At 46.8% G+C, this 26,152-nt stretch overlaps 7 protein-coding genes across 11 annotated transcripts; 2 read left to right on the plus strand and 5 right to left on the minus strand.

Moving 5' to 3' along the window:
• The first annotated feature begins 23 nt into the window (after window positions 1-23).
• BDCG_06592 (cysteine sulfinate desulfinase) lies at window positions 24-2,116 on the plus strand. Its single transcript, XM_045422341.1, has 9 exons — window positions 24-208; window positions 276-599; window positions 729-766; window positions 837-874; window positions 966-1,045; window positions 1,105-1,187; window positions 1,281-1,414; window positions 1,494-1,694; window positions 1,808-2,116. Exons 2-9 carry the CDS (start codon window positions 297-299, stop codon window positions 1,969-1,971), a joined length of 1,041 nt encoding a protein of 346 aa, XP_045278004.1. The 5' UTR covers window positions 24-208; window positions 276-296; the 3' UTR covers window positions 1,972-2,116.
• Window positions 2,117-2,326: 210 nt separating this feature from the next.
• BDCG_06593 (uncharacterized protein) lies at window positions 2,327-4,492 on the minus strand. The gene is made up of 3 exons (XM_045422342.1): window positions 3,726-4,492; window positions 3,559-3,628; window positions 2,327-3,520 (listed from the first exon to the last, which is right to left on the minus strand). Exons 1-3 carry the CDS (start codon window positions 4,239-4,241, stop codon window positions 2,556-2,558), a joined length of 1,551 nt encoding a protein of 516 aa, XP_045278005.1. The 5' UTR covers window positions 4,242-4,492; the 3' UTR covers window positions 2,327-2,555.
• A 373-nt stretch (window positions 4,493-4,865) lies between these two features.
• Window positions 4,866-7,269, plus strand: BDCG_06594 (uncharacterized protein). Its single transcript, XM_045422343.1, has 2 exons — window positions 4,866-5,309; window positions 5,418-7,269. The coding sequence occupies exon 2, from the start codon at window positions 5,511-5,513 to the stop codon at window positions 6,810-6,812; it is 1,302 nt and encodes a 433-aa protein (XP_045278006.1). The 5' UTR covers window positions 4,866-5,309; window positions 5,418-5,510; the 3' UTR covers window positions 6,813-7,269.
• Window positions 6,085-11,070, minus strand: BDCG_06595 (uncharacterized protein). Its single transcript, XM_045422344.1, has 2 exons — window positions 9,530-11,070; window positions 6,085-9,456 (listed from the first exon to the last, which is right to left on the minus strand). Exons 1-2 carry the CDS (start codon window positions 10,448-10,450, stop codon window positions 7,879-7,881), a joined length of 2,499 nt encoding a protein of 832 aa, XP_045278007.1. The 5' UTR covers window positions 10,451-11,070; the 3' UTR covers window positions 6,085-7,878.
• A 2,651-nt stretch (window positions 11,071-13,721) lies between these two features.
• BDCG_06597 lies at window positions 13,722-17,107 on the minus strand. 4 transcript variants are annotated; one of them, XM_045422346.1, is made up of 5 exons: window positions 17,025-17,107; window positions 16,857-16,948; window positions 15,954-16,794; window positions 15,070-15,821; window positions 13,748-14,872 (listed from the first exon to the last, which is right to left on the minus strand). In XM_045422346.1, exons 3-5 carry the CDS (start codon window positions 16,087-16,089, stop codon window positions 14,864-14,866), a joined length of 897 nt encoding a protein of 298 aa, XP_045281756.1. In that variant the 5' UTR covers window positions 16,090-16,794; window positions 16,857-16,948; window positions 17,025-17,107; the 3' UTR covers window positions 13,748-14,863. The 4 variants fall into 4 exon arrangements, with proteins under 4 accessions (XP_045281755.1, XP_045281756.1, XP_045281757.1 ...); XM_045422347.1 differs by having other exon boundaries at window positions 15,954-16,635; window positions 16,728-16,948; window positions 17,001-17,107; XM_045422348.1 differs by having other exon boundaries at window positions 14,176-14,872; window positions 15,954-16,637; window positions 16,728-16,948.
• A 1,801-nt stretch (window positions 17,108-18,908) lies between these two features.
• BDCG_06598 lies at window positions 18,909-20,858 on the minus strand. Of its 2 annotated transcripts, XM_045422350.1 has the most exons (4): window positions 20,556-20,858; window positions 20,166-20,432; window positions 19,811-20,084; window positions 18,909-19,700 (listed from the first exon to the last, which is right to left on the minus strand). In XM_045422350.1, exons 1-3 carry the CDS (start codon window positions 20,595-20,597, stop codon window positions 19,872-19,874), a joined length of 522 nt encoding a protein of 173 aa, XP_045281759.1. In that variant the 5' UTR covers window positions 20,598-20,858; the 3' UTR covers window positions 18,909-19,700; window positions 19,811-19,871. The 2 variants fall into 2 exon arrangements, with proteins under 2 accessions (XP_045281759.1, XP_045278008.1); XM_045422349.1 differs by having other exon boundaries at window positions 18,909-20,084.
• Window positions 20,719-26,090, minus strand: BDCG_06599 (CAMK/CAMKL/AMPK protein kinase). Its single transcript, XM_045422351.1, has 7 exons — window positions 25,419-26,090; window positions 24,468-25,303; window positions 23,762-24,394; window positions 22,387-23,679; window positions 21,391-22,047; window positions 20,879-21,273; window positions 20,719-20,742 (listed from the first exon to the last, which is right to left on the minus strand). The coding sequence occupies exons 1-4, from the start codon at window positions 25,781-25,783 to the stop codon at window positions 23,003-23,005; spliced, it is 2,511 nt and encodes an 836-aa protein (XP_045278009.1). The 5' UTR covers window positions 25,784-26,090; the 3' UTR covers window positions 20,719-20,742; window positions 20,879-21,273; window positions 21,391-22,047; window positions 22,387-23,002.
• Between the last annotated feature and the right edge of the window lie 62 nt (window positions 26,091-26,152).

Below are 26,152 nucleotides of genomic sequence, written 5' to 3' on the forward strand. Positions count from 1 at the left end.
AATCGAAGCTCAAGCTCGCAAGTTCTACTTCGCCCACAGACTTCTTCTAGGTAAAACGAGCTTCCCAGCGAAAAGGTTTGTTTGTCGAGGTTCAGATCCCTGGTCTCTTCTTACATCAAGGTGTCGTCAGAATTGCTGTACATGTTAACAAAGTCGTCCATTCCTGCTGAGATAAATATAAGGAGCTATCTATATCTCTTCTCTACATGTAAATAGCTAATCCTGATGCCCTAGTTATTTTTTTTTATTTTTTATTTGGTTTAGTAACAGTTAAGATCTGAATTTCAATCATCAAAATGATCCCAATAACTCGATCTGGCGTCCCTATTCCTTGCAACGTGCTATCCCGCCTCGTCGTGCCAGCACAAAGCATCCCAAGAACAACCGCCCCGCGACCCTTCTTCTGCGGAGTGAGATCGGAGGGAAATAATAATGATATCACTAGGAACTTCTCCGCTTCAGCGCTAGCTAAGAAGGAATCTAAAGTCAAAACGCTTTTGCAGGACAAGCAACATGGGCTTGGATTCGCGAGGTCAAATCCAATTCCTGCAAAGCCGAGGAAGCGGGGTGTCACGGAGATTAGAGGGCCGTATTATTCGGTATGTTCGCTTTTCTTTTTCTTTTTCTCTTTTCCTCGCTCTTCTGCCATTGTTCATTTCATGAGGACAACTATGAGAGGGTAATTGCTGGGTTGAACAAGTCGAATGCTGACGCTCGTGGTCATGTAGGTGATGGGGAAAAGATACCTGGCGGATGTTCTTGAGACGTGGGTATCAGTTTCACTATTATATTCGGTTAGGTTGGCTTGAACTGATCTGACACTACCTCTTGAATAGGATGGGTTACTATGTGGACGGGCTGAAATTTTCAGGAGGTTAATTAATAACTACGGACTTCCAAGTAGTTCTACTTCAAAGGGCACTGTGTTTTGATAACTGACAGGAGACTTTTTGAATTATTGGTAGGCTCCTTTTCGCTCTTTGAAGAGAAGAAACTGAGGGAATTGATCGACCTTGCTCATGAGCATGGTGTTTACGTCTCCACGGTTTGTGTCATCATTCTAAGCATCATCGCAGCACAGGATGCTAACAATCAAGTTGGTAGGGCGGCTGGGCGGAGCACCTCCTCACACACCACGATGCGCCTTCTGTAATGGAAAAATATCTGCAAAAATGCAAAGATCTGGGGTTGGTCTTGAAGAATATTCACTCTAAAATGAATCGGAGAGTAATCCGCCCGTTTCAATTCGGGATGGTGACCTGACAATTTCCGTGAAATAGGTTTGATGTTGTCGAGATTTCTTCTGGATTCCTCTCGATTCCTGCAGACGATTGGCTCCGGCTGGTGGATAAAGTCCACTCGTATGGTCTCAAGGCAAAGCCGGAGCTAGGCATCCAGTTTGGGGCTGGCGGAGGTATGTGTGTTCATTGTCCCCTGTCATATTTACCTCAATAAATTTCGAGACAGACTCAAAACTGACATATTGAAATCAGATACTTCTGTCGCTGAGCTTGAAGCATTCGGCACCAACGATCCTGGAAAATTGATCAATTTAGGCAGACGATTCCTCGACGCTGGAGTCGAGCGGCTAATGATTGAGAGCGAGGGCATCACAGAGAACGTCAGGTCCTGGCGAACGGATGTGGTTTCACAGATCATGAAGGAATTACCACCGGAGCAGGTTATGTTTGAAGGTATGCAATCCCAGAATTCTGACTCTTCGTTTATAAGTTTTGAAAGCCCGCATATCATGAGCTTGCTCTTAGCATACGGGCTGACGGGGGTTTTTTGGGGGCAAACAAAATAGCTGCCGACCCCCGCGTGTTCAATTGGTATATCCGTGAGTTTGGGATCGATGTGAACGTCTTCGTCGACCATTCGCAAATCGTGCAGTTGTCGTGTCTGCGACGTGGGATCTGGGGTATGGCAGACACTTTTGGCAAGGTTGTTTCATACAGACCAGCAGAGTGAACCTGCCTGTACCCAGTTGGTTTTATCCATTGGGGTCTCGTAGTGGTGGTTTTGCAGCCCATTGCGGCTTGTGATAGATCGACATAATCGTAATATAAAAGATATATATATATATATATATATTATTTATTTATTTATTTTTGGCAGTTTTGTAGAAGGTTACTACTACTTTAACGCAAACCATAGCCCACACTCAACTCGACATAACCATCTTGTATCACCAGTCTCGCTCATAGTAATGATATTTATATTCTTTATATTCTCGGATTCCTCCCCTCGATGGACCCTAATCCTAGCTTCACTCTGACCGCACAGAAAACACGACTGTGCTAAAGAGTCATTCTGACATTCAAACTGTGGAAGGTGTAAAGCTTGTGTGATTGAAAGGTTGCTAGCTTGTGGAAAGTTATATGGTGGAAGGATTAGTAAGCCAGATCACGTGACCTGACACCCCCACTCACCAGAGTAACTATACACGATGCTATATACAAAATTCGCCTTCAAATCAAGTACAGGTACAAAAAGTGACTGGAAAATGTGTAGCAATGAAAAACCAGTCATGATATACATCATTTTTTATCCCTCTATCCCTCTATCTTCTTTATATTCTCTTTCCAACGCGTATATTTCAAACGGTTGACCTCTTTAACACGGGCCTTGTAATAATACTTCCATTCCATGGAAGCTTTGGCGCGCGTGAGGTTTTTCAGGATCGGAAGTGCAGCGATCTCGGGATCGGTGGGTAGGTCTTCAAGACTGTCCCCCACTGAAGATTCCCCCACTGTTGATTCCCTCACTATAGTGATATCCCTTGTAGATGTCGGAGGGTCATCAGATTCAACTGTGGGTTCTGGGGAGTTCAGTGTATTCTGCACTAAAAGGGTAGGTATTCTCGCGGAGATATCATAGTCAATCCACCAATTATTAGTGGGTACGAGAAATAATGGACACTCAGGTCGAATTTCCTCATCAATGAATAGATTATCAATTGATGGATCAGGAATCGCCGCAATCTCTTGACGGGCCGCAGTGGGTAGGCCTGGTGTCGCCGAAGGAATCGCCGCAGCCGCTTTACGGGCCGCATTGGGTAGGACCTTCAGGTTGTGCGTTGTAGCTGTTGTAGCTGAGTTAGCCGCAGAATCTATATTCTGCAGGTTCTTTTTATCTTTTGGAGGATCAAGCCGCGAACGGATTTCCTCCATGAGAAGATCAACATCCAATACCACAGCTGTGGATTTGGAATCCTGTATCTCCTCTATCTTCTTCTGAACATAATTCCTCCAATTGTTGGGTAGGACTGAGTAGAAGGTATCAAATATCCACGCATCTGAGGGGGAAGCATCCAACATCTCCAATTTCATGATGGCGGACCGGAACTTATCAAAGAATGTGTGTAGATTGATGACCTGTATGCCACCAAGAGACATGAATTCCAGAACTGCCTCATGATGTAACTGTGTTTTGAGGACAGAGTATTCCTGTTCGATCGCATTCCATAGAGTATAAGCGATCCGATTTTCATCATACTTGGAGAAATGTGGTCTGACACCTGCACCCAAGGAGTTTGAGATGAATGTGTAGAGTCACCAGTTTCTGGCGTCCCAGAATGGTGCCCATTCATCATCTCTTTGTAGAGGGTTCTGAGTCTGTTGTTTCTCTATCATATACCAGCACTGTGCATTAACCAGTTTCGATTTCATGAAGATGCTTCATGTGGTGTAATTGAATGTGCCAGTCAGACTGTTTGGTCTCACAGTATTCTTGACATCTTCCTTGAATTGGGAGATAGCCTTGCCAACACGGCTATTCAGTTCATAAAGGTTGAATTCCAACCTTTCACTGAGATTAGGATTCCATGTGGCTGTTGATGTGGTGACAGAGTGATTGTTGACATTCTGTGATTGATCTGTGAAGGATGAGAATCTCTGTTGACAGAGTTTTTCCAGTTGTAGTTCGAGTTCTAAGACTCTTTGCTTCCCCTTGTCCATCTCAAGCATCATCTTGAGATGCTTCATCTGTTGATCTGATATTGCCTCACCCGAACGGTAGACACCTGGGTGTCCATTATTCTCATCAAGAGAACCAGCATCAAGCTGTCGAGTAGATCGGGGGGCCAGCCTGACCGTGTCAGGATCTGAATTCAAACCAGCTTCGAATCGAGAGGGTGTTTCAACAATGGAGCTTTCAAAGGCTCCAGGAGGATGTCCACCAGTGGAAAGGACGCGAGATCGCGAACGTGTGTGTGGGCGAGATCGTATTGAATCCGCCATCTTGATATTCGTTTATTGGATCCTTGCCAATATCGTTCTCTTTTCTTGCTTTTTTGCAAATGTGGTGCGTTTTCTGCAAGCCTCTTTTTTTTTTAAGCGAGCAGTAGTATTATTGATCATCAAGATCTCAAACGCATCAATACTGATAGAATAAGACGATTTTAACTCCTGATGGGCGTATCGAATGAAGCAGTAGTTCAAATAGATTATATTGACAAGGAATCCCGAATTGGCAGCGATTTTGCGCAAAACGGGTCTCATAACCTGTGGAAGGTGTAAAGCTTGTGTGATTGAAAGGTTGCTAGCTTGTGGAAAGTTATATGGTGGAAGGATTAGTAAGCCAGATCACGTGACCTGACACAAACATCAACTTCTGAAAAGCAGCTTATAATACTTCATTCGGCCTTCAATTTTACTATTAGCAAGCTTTTATATTCGCTTTCTTCGGCTCTCGAAACAAGTATATCTTAAAGGTAGCAAGCAGCCTGCGCAAACCTGCATCTCGCATCGAACCATCCCCAGACAGTCGCATGTAACTTTCCGTCATGGGGACGCTACTACACTGTGTTGATAGAAGAGCATAAATACTGGTTATCTGCTTCCAAAGCGTACCGTTTTTGCAGATGTATATCATGGCATACTGTGTCGTCTGCTTATCATGGTTTGCACGTTCGTCTCCTCTGAATTCAAGGCTGGTTATGACATAACCATTCTAATCTGCGAGGCTTAATTTTCTGCTTTCCTTTTCAGAGAAGGTCATCCTTGATTTTATCACAGAGAAAGAGGAACATGTATGTGAAAATATACGTGGTGCCAATTGGATATCAGAGAGACAACAATCGCCGCGGATTGGTGGCCTCGCACTGGCTGCTGGGACCGACTGGAGTAATGCCCACTATGTTAGATTAGAGGGCACGTTTCATGTGTTTTTGTATTCTGCTCGTTATATCGACTTTCGTCTCCTTGTTTTCTATATTCTTCCGCACCCAATATTTGACCGAGCGCGGGCCGCCGTTGAGTCAGAATAGTAACGCTGGGCGGTGTATATTCACATTTCTATATTCCCAGGTATGAAGTCCAGGCTATATTTGTTTGATGTATATCTTTAGTCCAGAGATTCAATATCATATTATTTAGTTGAATCCCCCTTCGAAACTAACTACTGAGTTGCCCCAGGTAGTCTCTCTCCACCAGATTCGATAGCTTCCATGGGAACATAGCAGCTATATATCCCTGGTCTACCCATATATCAACACCAGTCAAAATAATATGGTGGGTTTGGGCGAGTTCTTCGCTGCCGCCAAGGGGAAGAGAAAAGCGTCCGGAAGGCGTCACAAACCCGGGGGCAGCGATCCAAACCAAGCATGGTCCCTGATACCCGGTATTCCAAACCTGGTTGATCTAACCGCAGGGGTTAAAGATATATGGGAAGGGTATAACAGCGAGAGGAATGGGAGAGTATACCGGGACGAAATGCGGAAAACCGGAGACGCAGTCAGGCAAGGCATCCCCAGCATTCAAACATGCGCACAATCTCTGGCCGTCTTCTTCAAGCGCAAAAACGCGTTCGATCTGTTTTCGGCATTCCTTGACGGGCTGCGAGTCGTCGCTCAGTTCGTTGAGGTTCTTCAGGGACGGTCTGCTCTTGAGGAGATCGGCCGTGACATCCATCGTGAGCTGCAGGCACAGACGGGGTTGAAAGCTCCCAAAACCTTCGCAAAGCAGGTCTATAAAGTTATCAGGCATCAAACCTCGTTGCTTCACGAAGATGGTGTCCCGCATTTCTACTTCCTGTACCACCCAGACACCGACTGGCACGGGTACTTCTTCGACATCGTTTCTCAAAACCCGCTCCCTCCGAACCTCCTGGGCGTATCCGAAAACCTGGACGCCCTCTGCCTGTGGATGATCTTCCTGAGACAGCATCTTGACAGAGACGACAACAGAAGAGCGCGGTTCCATCTCATCATCCCCGCCTATCGACCTATGCTCATCAAGGATCCGCTGATTTTCCCAGACAAGCTATTCCCGCTTACTGTCCAGGGCCTAAAGCACGACTCCAAGGAGTACGTCTGGTTTAACCTACCGACCCTAAACGACACCCACGCCTACTCTCTTGACCTGAAAGATGTCGGGAACATATATCAGCCGCCGAGTAACGGTCAAGACGCTGCGGCAGCGACCACATTTGCCGCCTCCACCGCAGGGTGGATCGGGATAACCCTCTGGGCAACCTCCCTGGCAGCCCCGATCCTCGCCCCCTTTGTCCTTATGGGTTCAGGGGTGAGTGGCATGGTCGGCGCCGTGCAGGCTACCAAGCATGTCCATGAATCCTTTAAACAGAAACTACCCCGAGTGCTGGGACAGCAGCGCATAGATGACGATAACGCGGAGTGTGGTGATGGCAATGGCAACAACAACAACAATAACAATAACGGGAGCAGCGCTGACAGCACGAACCAGCCTGTAAGTGCGGGGGAGTTCACGGTTCAGCCGGGGACTCATATAGTATCCCACAGGCGCCACTACGAGCATGAGAACCGCCGACGGCGCCGTAGACGACACCGGTAGTAAACTCGACTCGTGAGTCGCTTGCGGATGGGGTTGCTCCTATGTCATTTCTTTTCTATACGACATCTATATTTTTTTTTATTTTCGCGACCTTTATTTACAGGGAGGATAGGTGCCAAATGAGCACCTCCCTTTTTATTACTATTTTGTTATTTTTATTTTATAAAGGCTAACTAATTATTCTCCTTACTCTAATAACTATGACCTAGAAGCTAGAAACTACCTGATTATCAAGATCTCCAGCTGGAGTAGGTCGTATAAACAGCCGACATCCGTACCACTTCTTATTATTTCTAACTCTGGTCATACATAATTACAACTTGAGATTGTTCTCAATTTCGTTATCCGCAATCCCCCATGGAAACTTGCTGTACTATGATGTAAAGCGAACGAAGAAGCAATAGATATCTCTAATACTAATTCATCTCTAGAATAGCATATAAAATTTACACTGCCCGTATCAAGAATATAACCAATCTCAAAACAAGGCTTGTCGATCTGTCCAACCTAATCGTATTTTACCCCTTCGTTTAGTATTCATTGTGTTGTTTACTCCCACACTGCTTCTTATATTTAATCCTAGGCCCTCTTGGACGGGTAAAAAGCGGGGAAAAAAAAAAGAATAAGTGGACCATTGGGAATACCAATTCGCCTCAGTGAGGAGACAGAGGAGGGGAAATTCGTGACATGTTAGCTAAGGTGCGAGAGGAAGATGGTGCTAAATACAAGAAGCAACCGAAATGTTAAATAAATGAGGGGTATATAGAGTAAGTAATAAGACGACAAAATACAAAAACTGAAAGGCCGGAAAGCGGATAGTTACCCCGTTGAAGGCGCTGGGGGAAATGATGACGGGGGGAGTAATAAGTAAACATGGACGTAAGAGGGACGAAGAGGCTGCGATGTCATGTCGTTCTGTTTTTGTCCGGCATCTGAAGGGGTGAAAAGAGATGCACACGGAATATCAAAATATTCAGCAAAAGCAACCGCCACCCTCGGGCTTGTGCTTCCTGGTTCCGTCGCAGCTGCTAACATACCACATGTTGACTTCGAAGCCCGAACAAAATTACCGTTTTTCTGACTGTTGGCTCCTGCTTGAGGTAGCTGAATTGGGCTCTATCGGTGCTGGGTAATCGTGATGAGAGCGGAACTGCGTTCTTGCGAGGGATAGGGCCATGAGGGCGTCAGGACAAGCAACTGCGCTGTTCTCAGAGGCGTGTGCCCTGTTGTTTCGTACGTTCTTTGTTGATCTCCCTATTCGGGCTATCGTATCGAAATTGGATGGCATATTCCTGCTTAGTGGGCTGTTGCTCTGCTGGGCTTCTATGTGGCGTCCTAGTCTGGAAATGAGGTGTTCCCTATCGCTTGTCACTGTTGCTTGTTTACCGACTATCGAGGTAGGAGTGGCTGGAATTTTCGCCCCGCACTGCTCCCTGGTAGGGCTTAGATCGCCTTGCACACGTTGGTGGCAAATGCGATTAATTTCGGCCGCCCTGGATAGCTGGTTCGATTTCGAGAGGTTTCGGGTAACATGAGGTAAGAGGATAAAGGCAACGATTGACATGATTGGGGAGACAAATAAGCATCCCCATGCTAGTAATAGTACCGACATGGTGGTGCTCGGTTCTCGCCATTCAGAATGGGAAGTTGATCTGTTTCGAACGGCATGTGGCATCCCCGTTTTTCTAATTGAATGGAATGGTTGCCTGGATTTGGAACAAGGGATAAATAGAGATGAAGATCGCGTAGCTAGCCTTAATATCGTTCTCAATATTAGACGAACGACGCGTAGAGACGCTATGGCCATTGAAGAATCATCGGTTTGGGCGCGGTTTGTAGCCCTACTCTGGCCATCTCTGTAGACGGACTCAACGTCTCCACGTATTGTTGGTGGCTCCGGTACCACATTCAGACGTGAATTCCTCGGTCTGTCTCCAGCCCACGCAGGAGCAGAGACGGCTGCGTCGACGCGCCTGTGGTCAGGGATTCTCCCTCCAGAATGCTCTAGCATAGGCCAAATTGGAGTATCTCCCGCGATGCCGCCGGAGAGATGTGGATTGAAGGACGAGGAAGGCTGTCCAGGACTTGCAATTATATGAATATGCAGATCCTGTACTGGCCCGAAAGACCCAGGCAAACCAACTGCATTCTGTGGACGCGATGGAATCGGGGCCTGAGTTTCTGTCCTTGTCTGCAGCAGGTTTGGCGGATGCGATTGAAGGACATGTCTCGGGTCGCAGTCCGTTGACCCGATCGGTGATTGCCTCTCAATCAATTGCAGTGTTCCACGATTGATAATCGGTTTGTGAACCTGGCGCATAGACCTGGCTTTGGCCATAATTATAAGAGGTGGCGTCGTGGGTTCCTCCGATCCACAACATCCGAGACATTGTGAATCGTCGAATGGCCGGTCTCGTTCTCCGTGGCATTGCCAGGTGATCTTGGGAACGGGGCACCCGTCTAGTGGGGACGAGGATTCCAGCGGCCCGCTTGATGGCCGGACATTGGTGCGACGCCAGCGATCTCCGCTCGAAAGCGGTAGGATAGCGCCTGAACAATGCGGTGAAGGGTTTTGGACATGCTTCATCAGCTTCTTTCGCTTGACGGTGGTGATGGCGGATTCCGTTTTGTCGACACATGTGCACTAAAAATTGAGGCGTTAGTCCAAAATATTATAGGGGAAAGTACGATTGAAGACAAAGTGGAACAGAACATACCCGCTTGCGTTGCTTGCGGTGCCATTCACAAGCACCCTGTCTACGGACAGCGATATATCTCTGGCGCTCTTCGTGGGTCTTTGGGCGATGCTTCCTCGGCAGAGATGTGGTTTCGTTCAGATTCATGTCCAGGACCATCTCGACTCCACCAGTTGCAGGTGGTAGTGTAGTTCTTGAAGGTCCGGCGGATGCTGACCCAGCCCTTGTCATAAACGCGGGGGAGAGTTCCGGGACAGTGCCAGTTGATGAACCGGGGGATCCAGTCACGGAGAAGGAGTTAGTATCGAATGACGAATCGCTTAGGGTGGTCGAGCTATGTTGCCAGACCATTGACTGGGCAGAGGGATTGCAGTCTTCCAGGAATCCAGAGCTAATATCGTTTTGAAGTTGCAGGTACAACTCAATTGAAGCATCTATCTGCTTCGTCCTCTGCGATACAGGTCGAGTATCCTTGGCTGCTCTGGCCAAGGCAAGATCCTTGAGCGTGGATTTAACCCAGTTCAAGCGCTGGGTGGAGTCATCTAAATCGGGGGAGGGTAGAGCGGATTCAGGAAAAGTGGAATCAGGAGAGAACAAGTTGGGCGAGGCATGACCCATTTGCAGAGTATCAAACCAAATGGAGGACGGGTCAGGGAGGGAATTGAAGTCGGTGGAACAGATGTCGTTCAAGGCCGAAGTAGATAGAGGGATGGAAGGCTCGCTAGAGGCAAACAAGTCTGGGTTGAAATTGTCCCAGAGCGAACTATCCAAGGGAAAATGATCGAGTTTAGAGAGATCAATCGACTCGCAGTCGGCTGTGGGGTAGGTATCGAATTGGGGCATGCAAGAGAAGTCATCAAAAGCAACATTGGGGAGGTTTAGGTCCAGAAACTCAGTGTCCTCCTCGACACGAGGGGATTGATAGTGGAAGGAGGTGGTCATTATGCAAAGAATGTGGAAGAGTTAAGAACGTATAGATGTGTATGTATGTATATCTGCCCTAGGAATACAAGAAAAAGGGCTGGAAGTTATGAGGCGGATGAATATACAGGAGAGATATCTCAGGAATAATGTATCTAGAAGTAATCCACCAGACGCTGAGAAATGCGCGTAGGGAAAGGTGTTACCTGCTTCTATAGATAGAAGGGCAACCTTGGAGGGATTGCGCTGGAGAGAGTGGCACCAGATTCAGATCTCTCTCTCTCTCATACAGTCTTTGTCGAGCACACTGATGCCTATAATCTCTCTCCCGTTGCACGAATAGGAGGGAGATCAAGGTTGAACGGATTGGGCAAAACGAGAGGGAGGATGGTACTCTTCCCCGGGGCGAAGAAGAGACGGACGAGGCGAAACAAAAGAGAATAAAAAGGAGAATTAAAAGAAGGGAAGAAAGGGTGAAGAAGAGAAGGTCTGAGTTCTTTAAGGCCACGGCGGGGGGCTGAGGCAGCGCAAGTCGATGGTCGATGCTGATCTTCGGCGGTTGATGATGATGTCGTCGCGCTGGGCTGAGGCTGGCCCGCGGAGAGATTGAGCCGTGTTTAGCGCTGGCTAGCGCGAGTTAGCGCATGCTAGTCCTGATTAGGAGGTGCCAGACACGCCTGTGATTGGCGGCTTCCCAATTGGGTTTCCCCGACTTAGGGTTGCGCTAAACTCGTTACGGTGCCCGCTCTTTATGTAAGCAGCCTGGAGGGGTGTTGACGGGATCTGATTGGCCAATCAGAGCCTGCAACTTCGGAGATGACTCAGGCCTCACCAAGCAATCTGGAACTAAGGGCCTGTTCGGTGCGTCCGTACTTTTTGAACACAATAGTGGATCTCATTAAAAATAGCATATTTATCAATTATTTAGTAGCAAGCCAGTGTTGCATCACCTTGATAATCTTTACTGACAATATTCTTCTGTAGAATGAGATAAAGAAAGAAGAAGCTTATAAAATACATTCTTTTTGAACAGAGTTCAGAGTCTGTTCAAAAAGAATGTGTTTTTATAAGCTTCTTTCTAATCAATATTAGTTAACTGTCTTCACTATGAATACTATTCTACACTATATTGTCTCTAAAAGTGCTATTCTACATCATCACACACTGTTGAAGTTAAATATGGCTTATTCATAAGATCTTGACAAAAGATACAAGTACAGCCGCTCAATCCACTGAACATCTGGTATTTTTCATCTGTACTTTGTAAAAAGCAGCTGTACTATTAGTACAGATGCTCTGCTCACCAAACAGTCATGAGATTGGGGCTGTACTTTTTAAAAAAAGTGGAGATCCGTACAAAAAGAACGAGTACACACGGACGCACCGAACAGGCCCTAAATAAACATCCCGATATCAAAGAGGGACCAAGTAATCCAAGGATATGTGTAACTATTGACTATTGCCTTGATGAAATACTCTGTACAAAGTGAGATGGTGCATGTTCTTATACCTCTGCCTGCCACATTGAAATAACTAATTTAGATTTGTCATGTCATGATGCCAGCCCATCCTCTTTGAATTATCAACAGCCTGTCCGCCGCTTAAATAACTTGATCGCAGGATATATAGTATGACAGTTCCTGAGGAAACAATCCCTAAGGAATTTGGATTTCTAATGTGATTTGGTCAACAAACATTCCTGCCATCTCTGAATGTCCCGAATTTGATAGGTCTATCTATAATCACTTCATTGAGCACCCTGCAACAGCCCTCATGAAAGGAGCACAGGATGGTTGGCTAGAGACAGACGAGTGAGAACGCATTTCACGTCACCTCTCTTTCTTTTCTCAATGTTGACTTTGTTTTCTTCATTTAAACCCCCCGGGTTCCGACCCCTTCCTCCATTCTCTCGCTCAAGGCAAAACGCAGCTGTCAACAGATTACGCAGCCCCTCACAGCGCGCCCGTGAAGCGGTTTCCCTAAGTCATAATAACTTCCATAGGCGTAGAACACACAAGAACCTAAAGTCGCAGTTCGATAGCTACAGTGCAGTGACGTGGTTTTGCTGCCCGGCATTGGCAGAGGGGTGGTGGTGGTGCCACCCGAATGCGGTAGTCCCGCGGTTATCTAAAGAACGGAGGTTCATTTTGGTGGGATCAAGCTCTCTTGTAAAAGGCGTTTATTTCTGCTTCAGCTTGGGAGTTTGGGTGATTCGCCCATACCCACAGATGACTCATTTCGCGGTTATTTGGGAACCTGATGCTGAGATACTGACTCCAGGTTAGCTATGAAGTACGGTTCTAACTGCGACGCATCGTCCAAATGTTGGACCACCCCACTGACGCCCTAGGATCTTGGTATACCTCACACGTGCTTGTCGCTCATGTTGCTCCTTACAATAACATTACCACAATATATATGTGGGCTACTTTCCACCGCCGCGTCTCACCCTCACCACCTACCTTCGTTTCTGAGAGTGGAAACCCGCCAGAAAGGTTCGGGGGGCCGAAGAGAGGGGGCGAGTGACTTACAGTGACAGGAGGGAGATGCACCAGTATGGTTTCCCCAAGGCAGCACCCAGTGGCTTGCGCTGGTTAGGTTTGGGGATTGGTATTTGGGCAGTCTATGGACTGACTGGGTAAAGACGGGATGAGGGCATACCAGCACAGGGCTGGTAGAGTGTGATGCCCTTTTTCCTTGTAGGCGCATGGTCAACCATATATATTTGTGTATTGATGGGAGCCTCCCAACTGCGATGTATACAGTGTTGCAACTGTACGTGTACAGTACAAGCTGGGGTAGGTAGATCATGTCAACGTCTCCAGGCTTCTACATAGCAGCCGCCCGCGAGTTGTCGACCCATTGCAAAAATGCTGCGACAAGTGGTCCCAGACAATGATAATATGCGGAGAGGCAGCTTCTTTTGCATGTCTTCATCATCGCCATATTCAACCATTCAATGACAGCATGTGACGTTGTGAACGCCTCCATGGACAGTTTCTGAACAACTGACTCTCGCCCTAAGCTCTCTCCTTTCTCTCAAGCTCTGACCCTTAGGGTTCTTCTCATTATCGCTCACAACTCCACCGCATGTTGTTGTTGTTGCAGGGCTGATAATGCCAGGTGGACGTGTCACTCTGATCACTCAGTGCAGAAACAAGAGGCATAGCGATTTGTCGTCGAACAACCGTGTAGTTGGCAATTTGACACCCTTGTGAGCCAAAAAAAAAATAAAAAATAAAAAATAAAAAAAAATAAAAAAATAAAAAAATAAAAAATAAAAAATAAAGATTGAAAAGCGGGACCTAATGGCTCGTTTTCTCGTTTTCTCGTTTTCTCGTACATAAATATTAAGTACAGTGGGATGATGCCAGCCGACTGCACCGTTTGGCCAAGCTGCAGAACCACCACAAAGAAACGAACACTGCCCACGCTGCCTTCTGCACAATCTTAATCTTGGGACTCAACCCGTTCAACCTGATCCAAATTGATCTTCTCCGTGGCCTGGGATATGATATGCTCTCTCTCTCCCTCTCTCGCCCCGCTGTTCGAAACGAATGCAAGGGCAAGCCGAGCCCTTCTCCTTTTCCCTCGCTCCCCACCAAATACGGGGACCACCTCGGGGCTGGCACCCGCGTTGCATTGCGACCCCGTATTCATCCCGGGGTGGTTTTCTCGTGAACAGTCCAAGCCGCCCCCTTTCGATGTCTACAGGCGCATTGGCGTGTTGTGTGATGAATAATTGCTGCGCCGCGGAGGGAACGAGTTGACGCTGCAGAATTCTTGCGTTGTCGGCTTGGTTTGGAATGGAGATATACTGTCTCTTTCAAGGTTCACTATTTACAAAAATTTGATAGTCAGAGGAAATAATTATTATAGATAAATGAGCTTTAAACGGCTTGTAAATATAATGAGAATATGTGGTACAGGTGGCAGTATATACGGGATGGTATCGTATCTCTATCGAGAAAACAACAAAATGAAAAGCCAGTAGACAACGGGGCTGGCCCTCAATACACACAAAAGGTGCAAACAAAAATGGATAGGAATAACCAAACGGATATATATAAGTAGGAGGAATGGGAATAATGATTTGGACAAAGAAAAGCAGGAGGAAAGAAAAGAAAAAAAACATTTGCATCTAGCTGCCGCCGCCTCCATATTTGTCTTATCATCCAAATATGCCAGCTTCAGGCACTCCCCTTTCTTCCTTCCTCCACAAACTGCGCAACCATTATATTATTTACCCCTTGACATCGCACTTGATCGCCATCACCGGCACGGCATCCCTCCCGAACCTTACGTCCAAGATCGAGAAAGGGCTGCCCAGTTTCTCCTTGCCCTCGGCGTCCGCGAACAGTTGGCAGCTAACAGAGGAAATGGAAACGCCTTCAGCCCTAGTGACGACGGCTTCGACCACTTCAGATCCGAGCTTTACATCCTCTGTTGGTTGAAAGATAACATTAGTTAGCGTATTTGCCCCTGCTTGCTCTTGGTTTCCGAGCCATGTGTGATTTCTGTGTGTACGGGGGAGGGGAGGGGAGGTGAGGGAGGAGGTGCGCACTTGTTGACACAAGTTTCCCCAGCTGTACTTCTCCTCGTACGAAATTGTAAATGCTGGTGCGGAACTGTACACTTGCCTTCTTGTCTAGCTCGTCCAAAAACGGATCATCTTGATCGTCGTCGTCGCCGTCATCTAGGCCAGCGTCGAAATCGTCGTCGCCATCATCCAGACCAGCTTCAAAATCGTCGTCGCCGCCGCTGGCCAAATCACCGTCTTCGTCGTATTCTCCGTCCTTCAACTCAATTCTCTCGTCCCCGCCACTACCTTCGGTCTGGAAATCATCGTCATCGTCGTCATCATCATCATCGCCCTTGAGGCGATTCAGGCCAGCTCCTTCATCCTTTCCGGCATCGTCGTCATCATCGTAGTCCGCCCCATCATATTCCAAATCATCATCGTCCTCGTCCCCCTGGATGTACTCGTCGTCGTCGTCGTCGCCCTTTAAAGTATCACCACCATCGCCATCGTCCCCTTGGAAATCACCATCGTCGTCCCCCTGGAGGTATTCATCATCATCGTCGTCGTCGTCCTGTAGATCACCGTCCAGGTCACCTCCCTTATCCTTATCGTCGAGGTCGAGGTCATCGTCGTCGTCATCATCGTCGTCGTCATCATCGTCGTCTACACCATCGTCCCTCAACTTCTCGACCGTGTCCTTGCACATAAACGAGCCGATGGGCACAACTTCACCCGCCTCCTGTGAGAAAACGACGCTCTTGCCCCTCCAGAATGGCTCTCCTAGCTCATCACGGCCATTGGGGTCCGAGTATGCTTGACAGTAGACGCCTGGCTCTTCGACCGAAGCGCCGAGTCCGCTAGTTACGGAGCCTGGTTGTACGCGTTAGTGCACTGTACGGTAGTGTAGATAGATATTATATATAGATATAGATGTGCAGACTCCATATATCAAGAACCCTGCGCGGCGCTTCGTTGGAATTAGGACAGAGGTTTCTGACTTACGGTGTGTTCGCTCAAGCCGATCCAGTTGGGCAACGAGATTGACTTGCTTGTCTGGGACGGTGTTCACTTCGATCTGGAAAAACTTTGCCGAAGCAACGGCTGCCCACGAGGCGAGCAGAAAGCCCGTGGTCTTCATTTTGTTTTCACGGAACCCTTCCGTCTATATATATATGCCTCTTATTGGACGAAAAACGTAGAGAACGGGTATAGAGAGGTTACCACGATTATTGATGCGGAACTTTTTTTCCAACGAGAGGCTCCTTTTTTCTCAAAGGGAATGCGCTGAGCAAATAATGATACAGGAGAGGAAGAAGGAAAAAAGAGAAAAAGAGAGAATAATAAATCTGAGCAAAAAAAGAAAATATGTCGGCGTATTAAATCGACGCGGCGGAGGGTGAGAGAGAGGCTGAGGGGGGGAGATCCAAGCCTTAAAGAAGGAACGCCAGCGCGACGTTAAATAGATACGAGGGCTTACAAGGAAGGATGCCCGCCAAAGCCGCACTGCCCTCTTGTCATATCCGACGAGGCATCATTGGCACTCTGGCAGCTGTCCGCGGTTCGCAACTGCTGAGCGGCTTGGGCCAGCGGGGCTGGTCGCAGTAGTCTGCTCCTTGGCTCGTGGGATGCGTCTCAGCTCATACGCTGGCTGGGCTTAGCGTGACCAAGCGCTGGCGTCGCGATCCTCTCAGGAGAAAAATATTATTATTAGCACTTCTGGACGATGCCAATCTCGCGGGGGGCTATATTTAGACAATCACAGGCTCTCAGGCTCACAGGCGACGAGCTGGAGCTCCATCTCGCTCCCTGGCCGGCTTTAAAGACTGCCATTTCGTATGATTCTCTTGCATTTATTATTATTATTATTTCTTTGCGGAAGAAGGGCTGGAATTCTTCTCTATTCACATCTGCTATGACTGGCAGAACAGCGGTGCTTCTGTGCTGTCTTGTTGTAGTTATCTGACAGCGGGTTCGACTTCCTTCAACTCAATCTTCTTCTTATAGAAGAGTAAGCAGCTATTATCGCAGTTTTGGCAGAAAGATACATACAAACTAGCTCCAGGTCCTACATACCTTTGGGAACGGTTAAAAGTCAGCTGTGCTCACATAGTTATTTATCATGCTCAATTATCTCATCACTGCAAAGCTCAGTCAAGTAATTAGTTAAATCTCTCTATATATTATAGAAAAACCAACTTTTCCGACTAAAATGCCCTGTAATGTGACCTCACATGATATCACATGCACCCCATCAAATCCAATGGATATGATGGGATTGAACAAGTCAGCTCTGCAGCCTATACAGCTCTGATATTAATCTTCATTCTTTTCTTTACAGATGTTCTCTACTGTATTTACATTCTTTATACTCTTCTCTACATTCATTACAACCTATACATTCATTAATATACTCTATTTATTATAGAAAAACCAACTTTTCCATGCAAAAAACACTGTAATGTGATATCATATGCATTCTATCAAAAATATTTGAATGCTCTGACTCATACAGCTCAGATCAATCTTCAAATCTTCATTCTTTTTTTCATTCTGCTTCTTTCATACATTCTCTACAGTATTTACATTCTTTATACTCTTCTCTATGTTCATTTTGCCAAATGCTCTGTAACATGATCTCATGTGATGTCATGTGCACTTCTTTGAATTCAGATGGGATTGAACAGCTGGCTCTGCAGCCTGTACAGCTCTGATTAATCTGATAATGATGATGAAGGTGATACAGAGTGGAAGAGAGTGCTAAGGGTGATAGTGGTGGTCGGGGTGATAAGAGGGGGGTAGAGAGGTAGAGATAGAGAGTGGAAGTGGTAGAGGGGGTAGAGGTAGAGAGTGAAAGTGATAGAAGGGCTGCGGGGCGGTAGAGGCGGTGGTGATGGTAAAGGGAGTAGGGGGTGAAAGGGGTGGTAGAGGGGGTAAGGGGGTTGATGCTTGTATTTATTATGATTAGTTCCTCGTATATGTCCCCTCTCCAACGAAACGCACCGCATTTTCAAACATACTTGGCCAGGATTTGTAACGGTCGGTCGCAACCACCTATTCCTCAAGCTCAAGCGGGCCGGGGTGTGAATGGACACGGGCAATAACATTAATTAATAACGATAATGATGATGTTCCCATCCATGGATATGAAGCGGGCGTTGGGTGGTTGATCACGTTATGTCCGCCACGATAATTGAAGCTGGTCTTGGATCTATTCAAGCGCATCTCAACTTCCTAAAATATGCCCACGTTGTCCTAAAGAAAATGTCTACAGATCCTCAGATCCAGTCTGCTGCCACTCCAGTGTGATTCCACCCTGGTCTACGGAGTACATAAATGGAACATCTTTGTGTCAGAAGATGATCCTTCTACTTTAACTGTATTATTGATTGGCAATCAGCTAGTATGAGCCAGCCTTTTGATATGCAGATGAAGTACCGGATTTTACTATGCCTACCGAACCTGGAGGCCTATGCGCCAAAGCTTCTGAAGTTTGCTCTCAATTTTTTGACGCCAAAACTTTCTGAACCTAGGCTGATGGATGAAAACCTTTTTCGACCGTTTCGCTACAGCTACGGGACATGGAAGGACGGCGCTGTGGCTCTTCATCATGAGCTACTTGAAATTTCTCGAAGTTGGAAAAGAGTTAGTTAGGGTTTGCAGGTTCCAGTGCATACCCCCTACCCACACCAAAAGAACTAGCAGATCTTGAGAAGGAGTACAAGCTTTTCGTGGCGGCCCAGGATTTGAAACGCGACCTGTCTCCCTGTTCATTGGTATGTTGAGTGCTATATTGACAAATGACTATGACGAGCCGGTAAAAGACGAAAGGGGTCCTAAGATCAATCTGGCCATTTGACCTTCATACTTAAATCTGACCAAAGAAGTGGAAATGGGTGGAGCTGCTGTACGCAGCGTAGATGCGGTAATATAGGACATAGAGTACCCCAATACCCTAACCGCAATATTTTCTAGTTTTTATTTATATATAATTAATTCAGTTGGGTTGAATAGCATCAAATTCGAATAGTATGCATTAGAGTGGGATCTAGCGCAAGAGCATGTAAATGAGTCTTCTAATACAAGGTTATACAGACTTGTATGTGCAACCGAACATGCCCTGAGGAAATAATGATGCTTTCAACACAGTACATGGAGCTCATCCAGGAAGTCGGAGAGTTGGAATTCACCATAACTTAAGAACATTTTTGTAATGTACACCGGAAATAACCACCTCGAACGCCGACGGATAGATATATATACAGGACCCAGCCTCTGAACCCATCGCCCAGCTCAATTACCAGGCGAACAACAGCACAACAGCAAGCGCCCATTACCACTTCTCTCCCTTCTCACCCATTGATGAAACATTAAGTGTAATGAAAAAAGCAAAAAACTTGGATATAGCCTGAATATGTAGTAGATGTGTGAAAACCAATAAGAATTGACAAGAAACTCAAGAAGGGTAAACAAGAGCCTGAATGCATCATTCACACATGCATGCAACAAAGATCCATCACCCGGGATATTTGGATATTTTTGTTCTTGTTGGGTTTGGATGAGTGTTGTGCCATATAAAAACCACATCGACTCGACAAGACCTCGACAGATAGAACTCATCAATCAATCGCTTATTTTCGTACTTCCTTTTTCATTTTGCCTGGGGTCACCACGTTCCCAGTCACACAGTCGCGCCTAATCCAAGTTTTCAGGATCGTAAGCTAAGCTTTGAACTTCTTGTCCGCCAGAAACCTATTGAAATCGTTAAAAAGAATGCCCTGCCCTAGAGGAACAAAATCGCTACCCTCAATGACATCGACAACCGAACTGCACGATTCGCTTTACACTTTAACATCACATACATCGAACCTTCTCACAGTCTCCACCCCCCCTCCCTTCCCCCGACAACAGATCTAGCCTTTCTTACACCTGGGACATGGACGGGCGGGTGCGTCGGCCAGGACGTGGACCACGCATGTCAACCATCATGCCGCGAATACCGAGCCCAGAGATGACCGTGGATGCCAAGAACGCCGCCCACAGGAACCAAAGGAAGGCAGAAACTGCCTGGGCTTCACGGCAACGCTTTTCTGGGCTCGGGGAGTCCCTGGTTATCGAGTTCCTTGAGGTGTATGTCTGCACACCACAGACAAATTGTCAGCATCGTTAAAACCTTGGAGGTTTCCACTATTTCAACCTTAATTGTTCTGCACGTACCTCGTTGCTACAGGAATGCACACGCAGCTTCGACGGCAGAGCAATAGCACCGCAGAAAATGAAGATGGTGTTCAGTAGATCAACAAGGAACACGACGCTAGGGTGGATCATGAATGCCTCGCTGATCGCGGCAGCAAATAGGTAGAAGAGCGTCAACATTGAAAACGCTGACACAAAGAGGATGTAGTTCACTGTTGACGAGCTGTCGTGAAATGCATCTGATATCATGTTGCCGATAAGTGCCATGATAATCACAGTGAAGATGGCCTAAGTGGGTGAAATGCATCCTATATCAGCTATCATATCTCTTCTCTTCCATTCCCGCCTTCCTTTCGCTCTTCTCATGGGCGGAAGCCAAGAGTGTCTGGTTGGACGTCTGCGATTGCGTACCTCAATGCCCCGAAGGACTAGGTTAACCGTTCTCAGTCCCATTTTGACGGTCCTCGTTGTGCACGCCCTTTAACCAACTATATGGCGAGAATGTATGAGATGTGATGAAAGTAAATTGAAATACCGAATGTTGCAATATTAGGCACTGTATGTCAGATCCAAATAGGGGAGTATAATTGATAACTTCCTGAGATGAATTGCACGATTTAGAATTCAACAGAGAAAAAAAAAAGAAAGAAGCAGCAGGGTGAGAAATATGCAGAAGGGGGGGGGGGGGCAATTCGGCATATTCGGGCTGCGGGGCAGGTTGACCAAATAGCTACGTCATATAACTTTCTTTTCAGCATTCATCAGAAGGTATATACTTGAGGCCACTTTTGACTTTCTCTTTTAAAATTGCTCTTTTTGTCTAGATGTGGCTCGGTACATCTAATGCAGTCTTCTGTTAGGTACCCAGGGTAGAAGTCATACCATGTGGTGCAGGCCTAGATTTTCTGTCAAAGCAAGCCGTGATGGAGCAAAACATTCTGTATCACAATCTCATCTCATCGCAGTTATATTCTGTCGAGCTGTGGCCCAAATCCCACACCACTAGTATATTCAAACAGTTATCGAGGACACATCTACCCGCTCTAGCAAAAGCTACACTCCAAGATTACCACCCCGGAGTCAAAGGGGGAAAGTATGGGCTCATAGCATCCCGTGTTTCATGTGTTGCCTGTGTCAATCAATTCAGATTAGCAAGCTGTCAAACGCCAAAATCAAAGGGGAGGGGTCTTCCACGTCGTTGCCCATGTCAGCAAGGAAAGACAAAACAGACGGGGGATCTATGTACTCATCTAACATCCCTGGCCCGACCACCCAAACAATTTCGCCATTCACAGTCGCTACAATGTTGCCGCGTATCTCGATCCATGGGATTCGAGCATGGGTCGGGAGCTTCCATCGTGGCTCCTGGCTAGCACATGCGCTGAAATAAACTTTTGTACCAGAAGAAATAGCTTCTAATTGACTTGTATTTTACCTAAGTAGCTAGCTACCTAGGTATGTAAGAGGAGATCGGTGATACAAAGATGATGTAATGGCAATGGTAGAAGAGCTTTTGTTCCGGTGACGTCTGTTGCCAAGGAGTCGATGTGAATGCCATCACGTGATTTTTGGATGGAACGTTGGGGCCCCTAATAGAGATGCTGTGGTGTATCCCATGTTTACTTTAACTTCTAGTTATGGACAGGGGGGATTTGCTATGACTGAGATCGAGGGATCATAACTCACCCCCAGGTCTGATTAAATTTTCCATTAATATGAACTAATAAACTGGGAAATGTCTGGACCCGCGGCAAAGAGACAACAGAGAGGGCAACTCAATATACATATATATACATGTATATAGAGTCCCTGCTGAACACCATACAAGTGCATTTTATAAATATATGGCCCTCTTGGAACATAAGAATCCAACAAATGGTTACCACCGGAACCGGGGTCCTATCTAGAAGCTAGTCAGTGAGCGGTACGCAGTAGGAAACGAAGCACAAAACAGAAGCGGGGAAAATCAATAAAGTAGGGATCATCAGAGAGAAGATTAAATATTCGTCCTGGCCCGATGAAAAACAAAGCCCCGTTCCCTCGAATTCATGGCCTTTTCCAGGGACAGAATAAGATGAGAATGAGATGTATGAATTTCCCAAGTGGGCATACGACTAAGGATGACGATATGGTATTTCTCATCATTTGGTCGCTTTTCCTTTCCCCGGCCCCTTTTCTTGTGTGTTTTCTTCCTTTTTGGAGTTGGTGAAATAAACAGAAGGGGGAAATGATTATAACCTACATATAATTCAAACTCCAATATTGATGTAGCCGTATCATTGTAATACCGAACCAGCGGTAGCGGTAGACATAAATAACGTTAAACCTGGTATTTCCATTCCTTTTTGATAATATGCAAACACACTGGATATCCGTACTTTTCTATCGTCGTCTGGTATACATTCTCCGAAAGTTATGGCAAGGCGTTGCAAGTGAATAAACACCAGAAATGGGATATGTTTATTTTTCGACATATGTACGGATGGTGTTGACTGGCCCGGGAAGCATCGGAAATATGCAACACGCCGCCGAAATGATCGTAAAACGAAATTTATTTCATTCTCCTTCCGCTGAAATACCTTGTTGGTTTCCTTTTTTCTGGATGTGTGTCTGTATGTCACATCAATGCGTAGCAATCATATAAAAAAAGAGCAAATGGTATCGAATAACCGAAAATCGCAACATCGTCATCGTCGTCAGCATCATCATCAACATCATCATACATATGGATTTGAGTCTGAGAAAGGGCCTAATGCAAAAAGCAACACCACGACTATAACACCTAAATGACCAAAGGAGGTAGCTAGGGCAAATGTAAGGAAAAATTCCGAAAGAGGAACAAGAAAATGACCCAATTCTTAATTCGCAGCAGCCAACTGCGCAACCAAATCCGATGCAACGTCCAAGAATGGGAAGGGGCTAGTGACTTCTTTCTCCTTATTTCGAATCCGCTTGCTTACCGGCCTCCACTCAGCAGCACCGGCACTACCACTACTACCTCCCCTCTCGTTCTCAACACGGATTACATTCTGGTACCCATCGCATTTGAAGTCGACCATGAAATTGTTCTCTTCCAATTGGTATAGTTGAATATCGATGAATACCCAAACGCCGTGTACAATCCCGCCGGGGTGCTGGAGTAAGGATGAGGACGAGGATCCTAGGGCGGGCGTTGAGGACGCTAGAGCTGCACCACTAGCGTTGCCACTACCGGTTCCGCCAGAAGTTGTGGGGGCAGGGCCTGTCAGGCTTGGGTTATCCACCGAATTACTCCTGCACAGGGCGGCGGTGGCAGCTGCCTTCTCTTCCGGATTTGTTAATAGGTTGATTCGTCGACGGTATTCTTCTAGATCACTGCGGCTGGAATGGCTACTGTTTGATGGACCTGGAGCAAGGACTCCCTCCTTGAGAAGCCGGGCTCTGATGAACCAGAGATCTTTGGGGATGTAGTAGTCTGATGGAAGGTTGGGATATTTGTTCTGCAAGGGTTTTGGTATTTCTGATGACATTTCAGGGGTTGCCGGGGGATCGTTGTCTGCGGTACGGGAAACGGGGATGTTAACTGGGGTTTATTCTAATCAAAACTAATGACTAGTAAAATAACATAAAAGACTTACCAGATTCAGCAGGTTGGATTTCCCAAACGCCACCTTGCGCCTGAATAGCTTTATACAAACACAACATGGCTTCATATGGCTGGTTGCGAGATCGAATACCAAACTGCCACTTACGCGATCTTTTCGGCTGCGAAGAAATCTTCTCGAGCCCTTCGGGCGGCTCCAAGCTAAGCTTTTCCAGATCAACAAGGCTGCGTGAATGGGGCTTGAGTGACCTTGCAGTGGCAGCCTGCTCTTCCGGAGACTTCTCTTTGTGGCTATCCGTCTCGATCTCGGTACAGTCCTGCTGTTGCTGTCGCCCGAGCGATTCCTCCGTCGACTGTTCGTAAGACGGAGCATGTCGCTCCCTCTCCCGTTGGTCCATTATTTGTGTGTGAACGTACGGTAAACTCGTAGGTAGAATGCGTACATGGCTGACGCGCTCCTCTTCGACCTCTGGAATGGTGAACGCTGGCACCGGTGACGGTGTAGATGCTGGAGGGGGGGATGTTGAGAGTTGCCCTCGATGAGCGGGGGGTGCCGCCAGATTTGCATTTTTGGCGCTACGGGTAGAGCCACCAACAGGAATAGGTGAAGCCGAGGATTCTGGGGAAACAGGTGAGGTGACTGGCGATTCGCTAGAGTCGGTAGGGGCTACGAACAAGTCAGTATTAACATGCTCGTAAAAATAAAAATATCAATTGGGATCTGAAAATTAAAAACCTACAGTTCGTCTGCATCATCTCATTTTCCACCATGATGAAGAACGCGTCCTTGATCGCACTTGGTTCCGGGTTCTTCAACGCGTCATATATGTCTTCCCTATCAACACCCATTCTCTGCTCGAGCTTGGTAATCGCCTTCTGTTGAATTTTCTCCTGTACAGCAAGTGGCCGCCCGGGTGCGATCTTGCGGGGGTCAATGGGTCCGTTGGGATTTGCTCCCGAGCTGACCCACTCCTCTGCTGGGGGCTGGAGATATTTCGGCAGATTCTTAAGAAACCAAGGGTCCTGGCGGATCTCTGGGATGGTGATTCTATGAACAGGATGTACCTGTAGCATGGCCCGTATCAATTTGGCAGCACCGGTCGACACGTACGACGGCATATGGAAGTTTCCCGCAGCAATCTTTTTAAATAGGGCGGGAATATAGTCGTCATCAAACGGAAGCTTGCCAACCAGTAGCACATAAAGGATCACGCCACAACTCCATACATCCACCTCTGGACCTGCATAGAGCTTCCCCGATATGACTTCCGGTGCAGCATAGTTGGGGCTCCCACAGCTCGTTTTTAAGAAGTTCCCGTCAGTCATGATATTGCTCAGGCCGAAATCGGCTATCTTGACGTTCCTATCTTTGTCAATGAGCAGATTTTCCGGTTTCAGATCCCGATGAACGATCTTGTGACGATGACAGTATTCGACTGCGCAAATTATCTGTTGGAAAAACTTGCGGGCTTCTTCATCGCTACATCTCCCACGCTTCACCAAGTAGTCGAAAAGTTCTTTTTCCGCATACTCGAGCACCATGACAATATCGGTCTGCGTTGCAATCACGGTGTACCTATACCCCCACAACAAAATAATCTGGTTAGTTCAACAAAATCCTTGGAGCAAGTTGAAATATACCAAAAAGACATCCAAATCTGAGAAGGGAACTACAAAATCACTGTACGTACAGTTTTATAATATGCGGATGCCGTAAGAGCTGTAGATATCGTATCTCCCGATCAATCCTCCCTACCATATCCCTAGAAAGCAGCTTCCGCTTCGGTATGATTTTTAGCGCTACCTGCCTCCCGCTCGCCTGGTGCACTGCCAGCTTGACTTTGCCAAACGAACCCTCGCCCAGTATCTTAACGGTAGTGTACTGGTCCAGTCTTTGCATGTCCCGGGCAGTGTCAGGAGATTGATCGGCGTAGTCTAGACGGGTACGTTTTGGTGGTATAACGGGATGGCCGCGGTTCTTGTGCGACGGGGTGCTATCGCGCTCCCGGGATGGGAGGGATACGGAGAGGTCCTCCTCATCGAGTGCTGCCGCCATGGATGGGGCGATTTAGTAGAGATTGATATTCCGAGTATTTTTCGTATTATATATTTTATATATCTTTCTTTCCCAATATATATATGCGATGCAGGCGTCGTCGGATAGATAGGGCTGCGGAACAATGACGACAGACGGTCTGTGGATTTTGGCTAGCGTGAGCGCTTTGACTTTTATTTTATATCCGTGAGAGTCGAACTAACCCATTGATATCGGGTATGTGTTCTTGCGTCGATATAGGCGGATATATCCCACAGTAGAGGCGGGTGGTCGTGGGCTTCCTTAAGGCTGTGGTGGTGGGCTGGTGATGTCGACAAAGTTTGGAGGGGGAATATTTAATGTGTAGCCACCATTTAGCTGCATGCAGGA

Source organism: Blastomyces dermatitidis (assembly GCF_000003525.1).
Source record: "Blastomyces dermatitidis ER-3 genomic scaffold supercont1.7, whole genome shotgun sequence".
In the NCBI taxonomy this organism is placed as follows: Eukaryota; Fungi; Ascomycota; class Eurotiomycetes; order Onygenales; family Ajellomycetaceae; genus Blastomyces; species Blastomyces dermatitidis.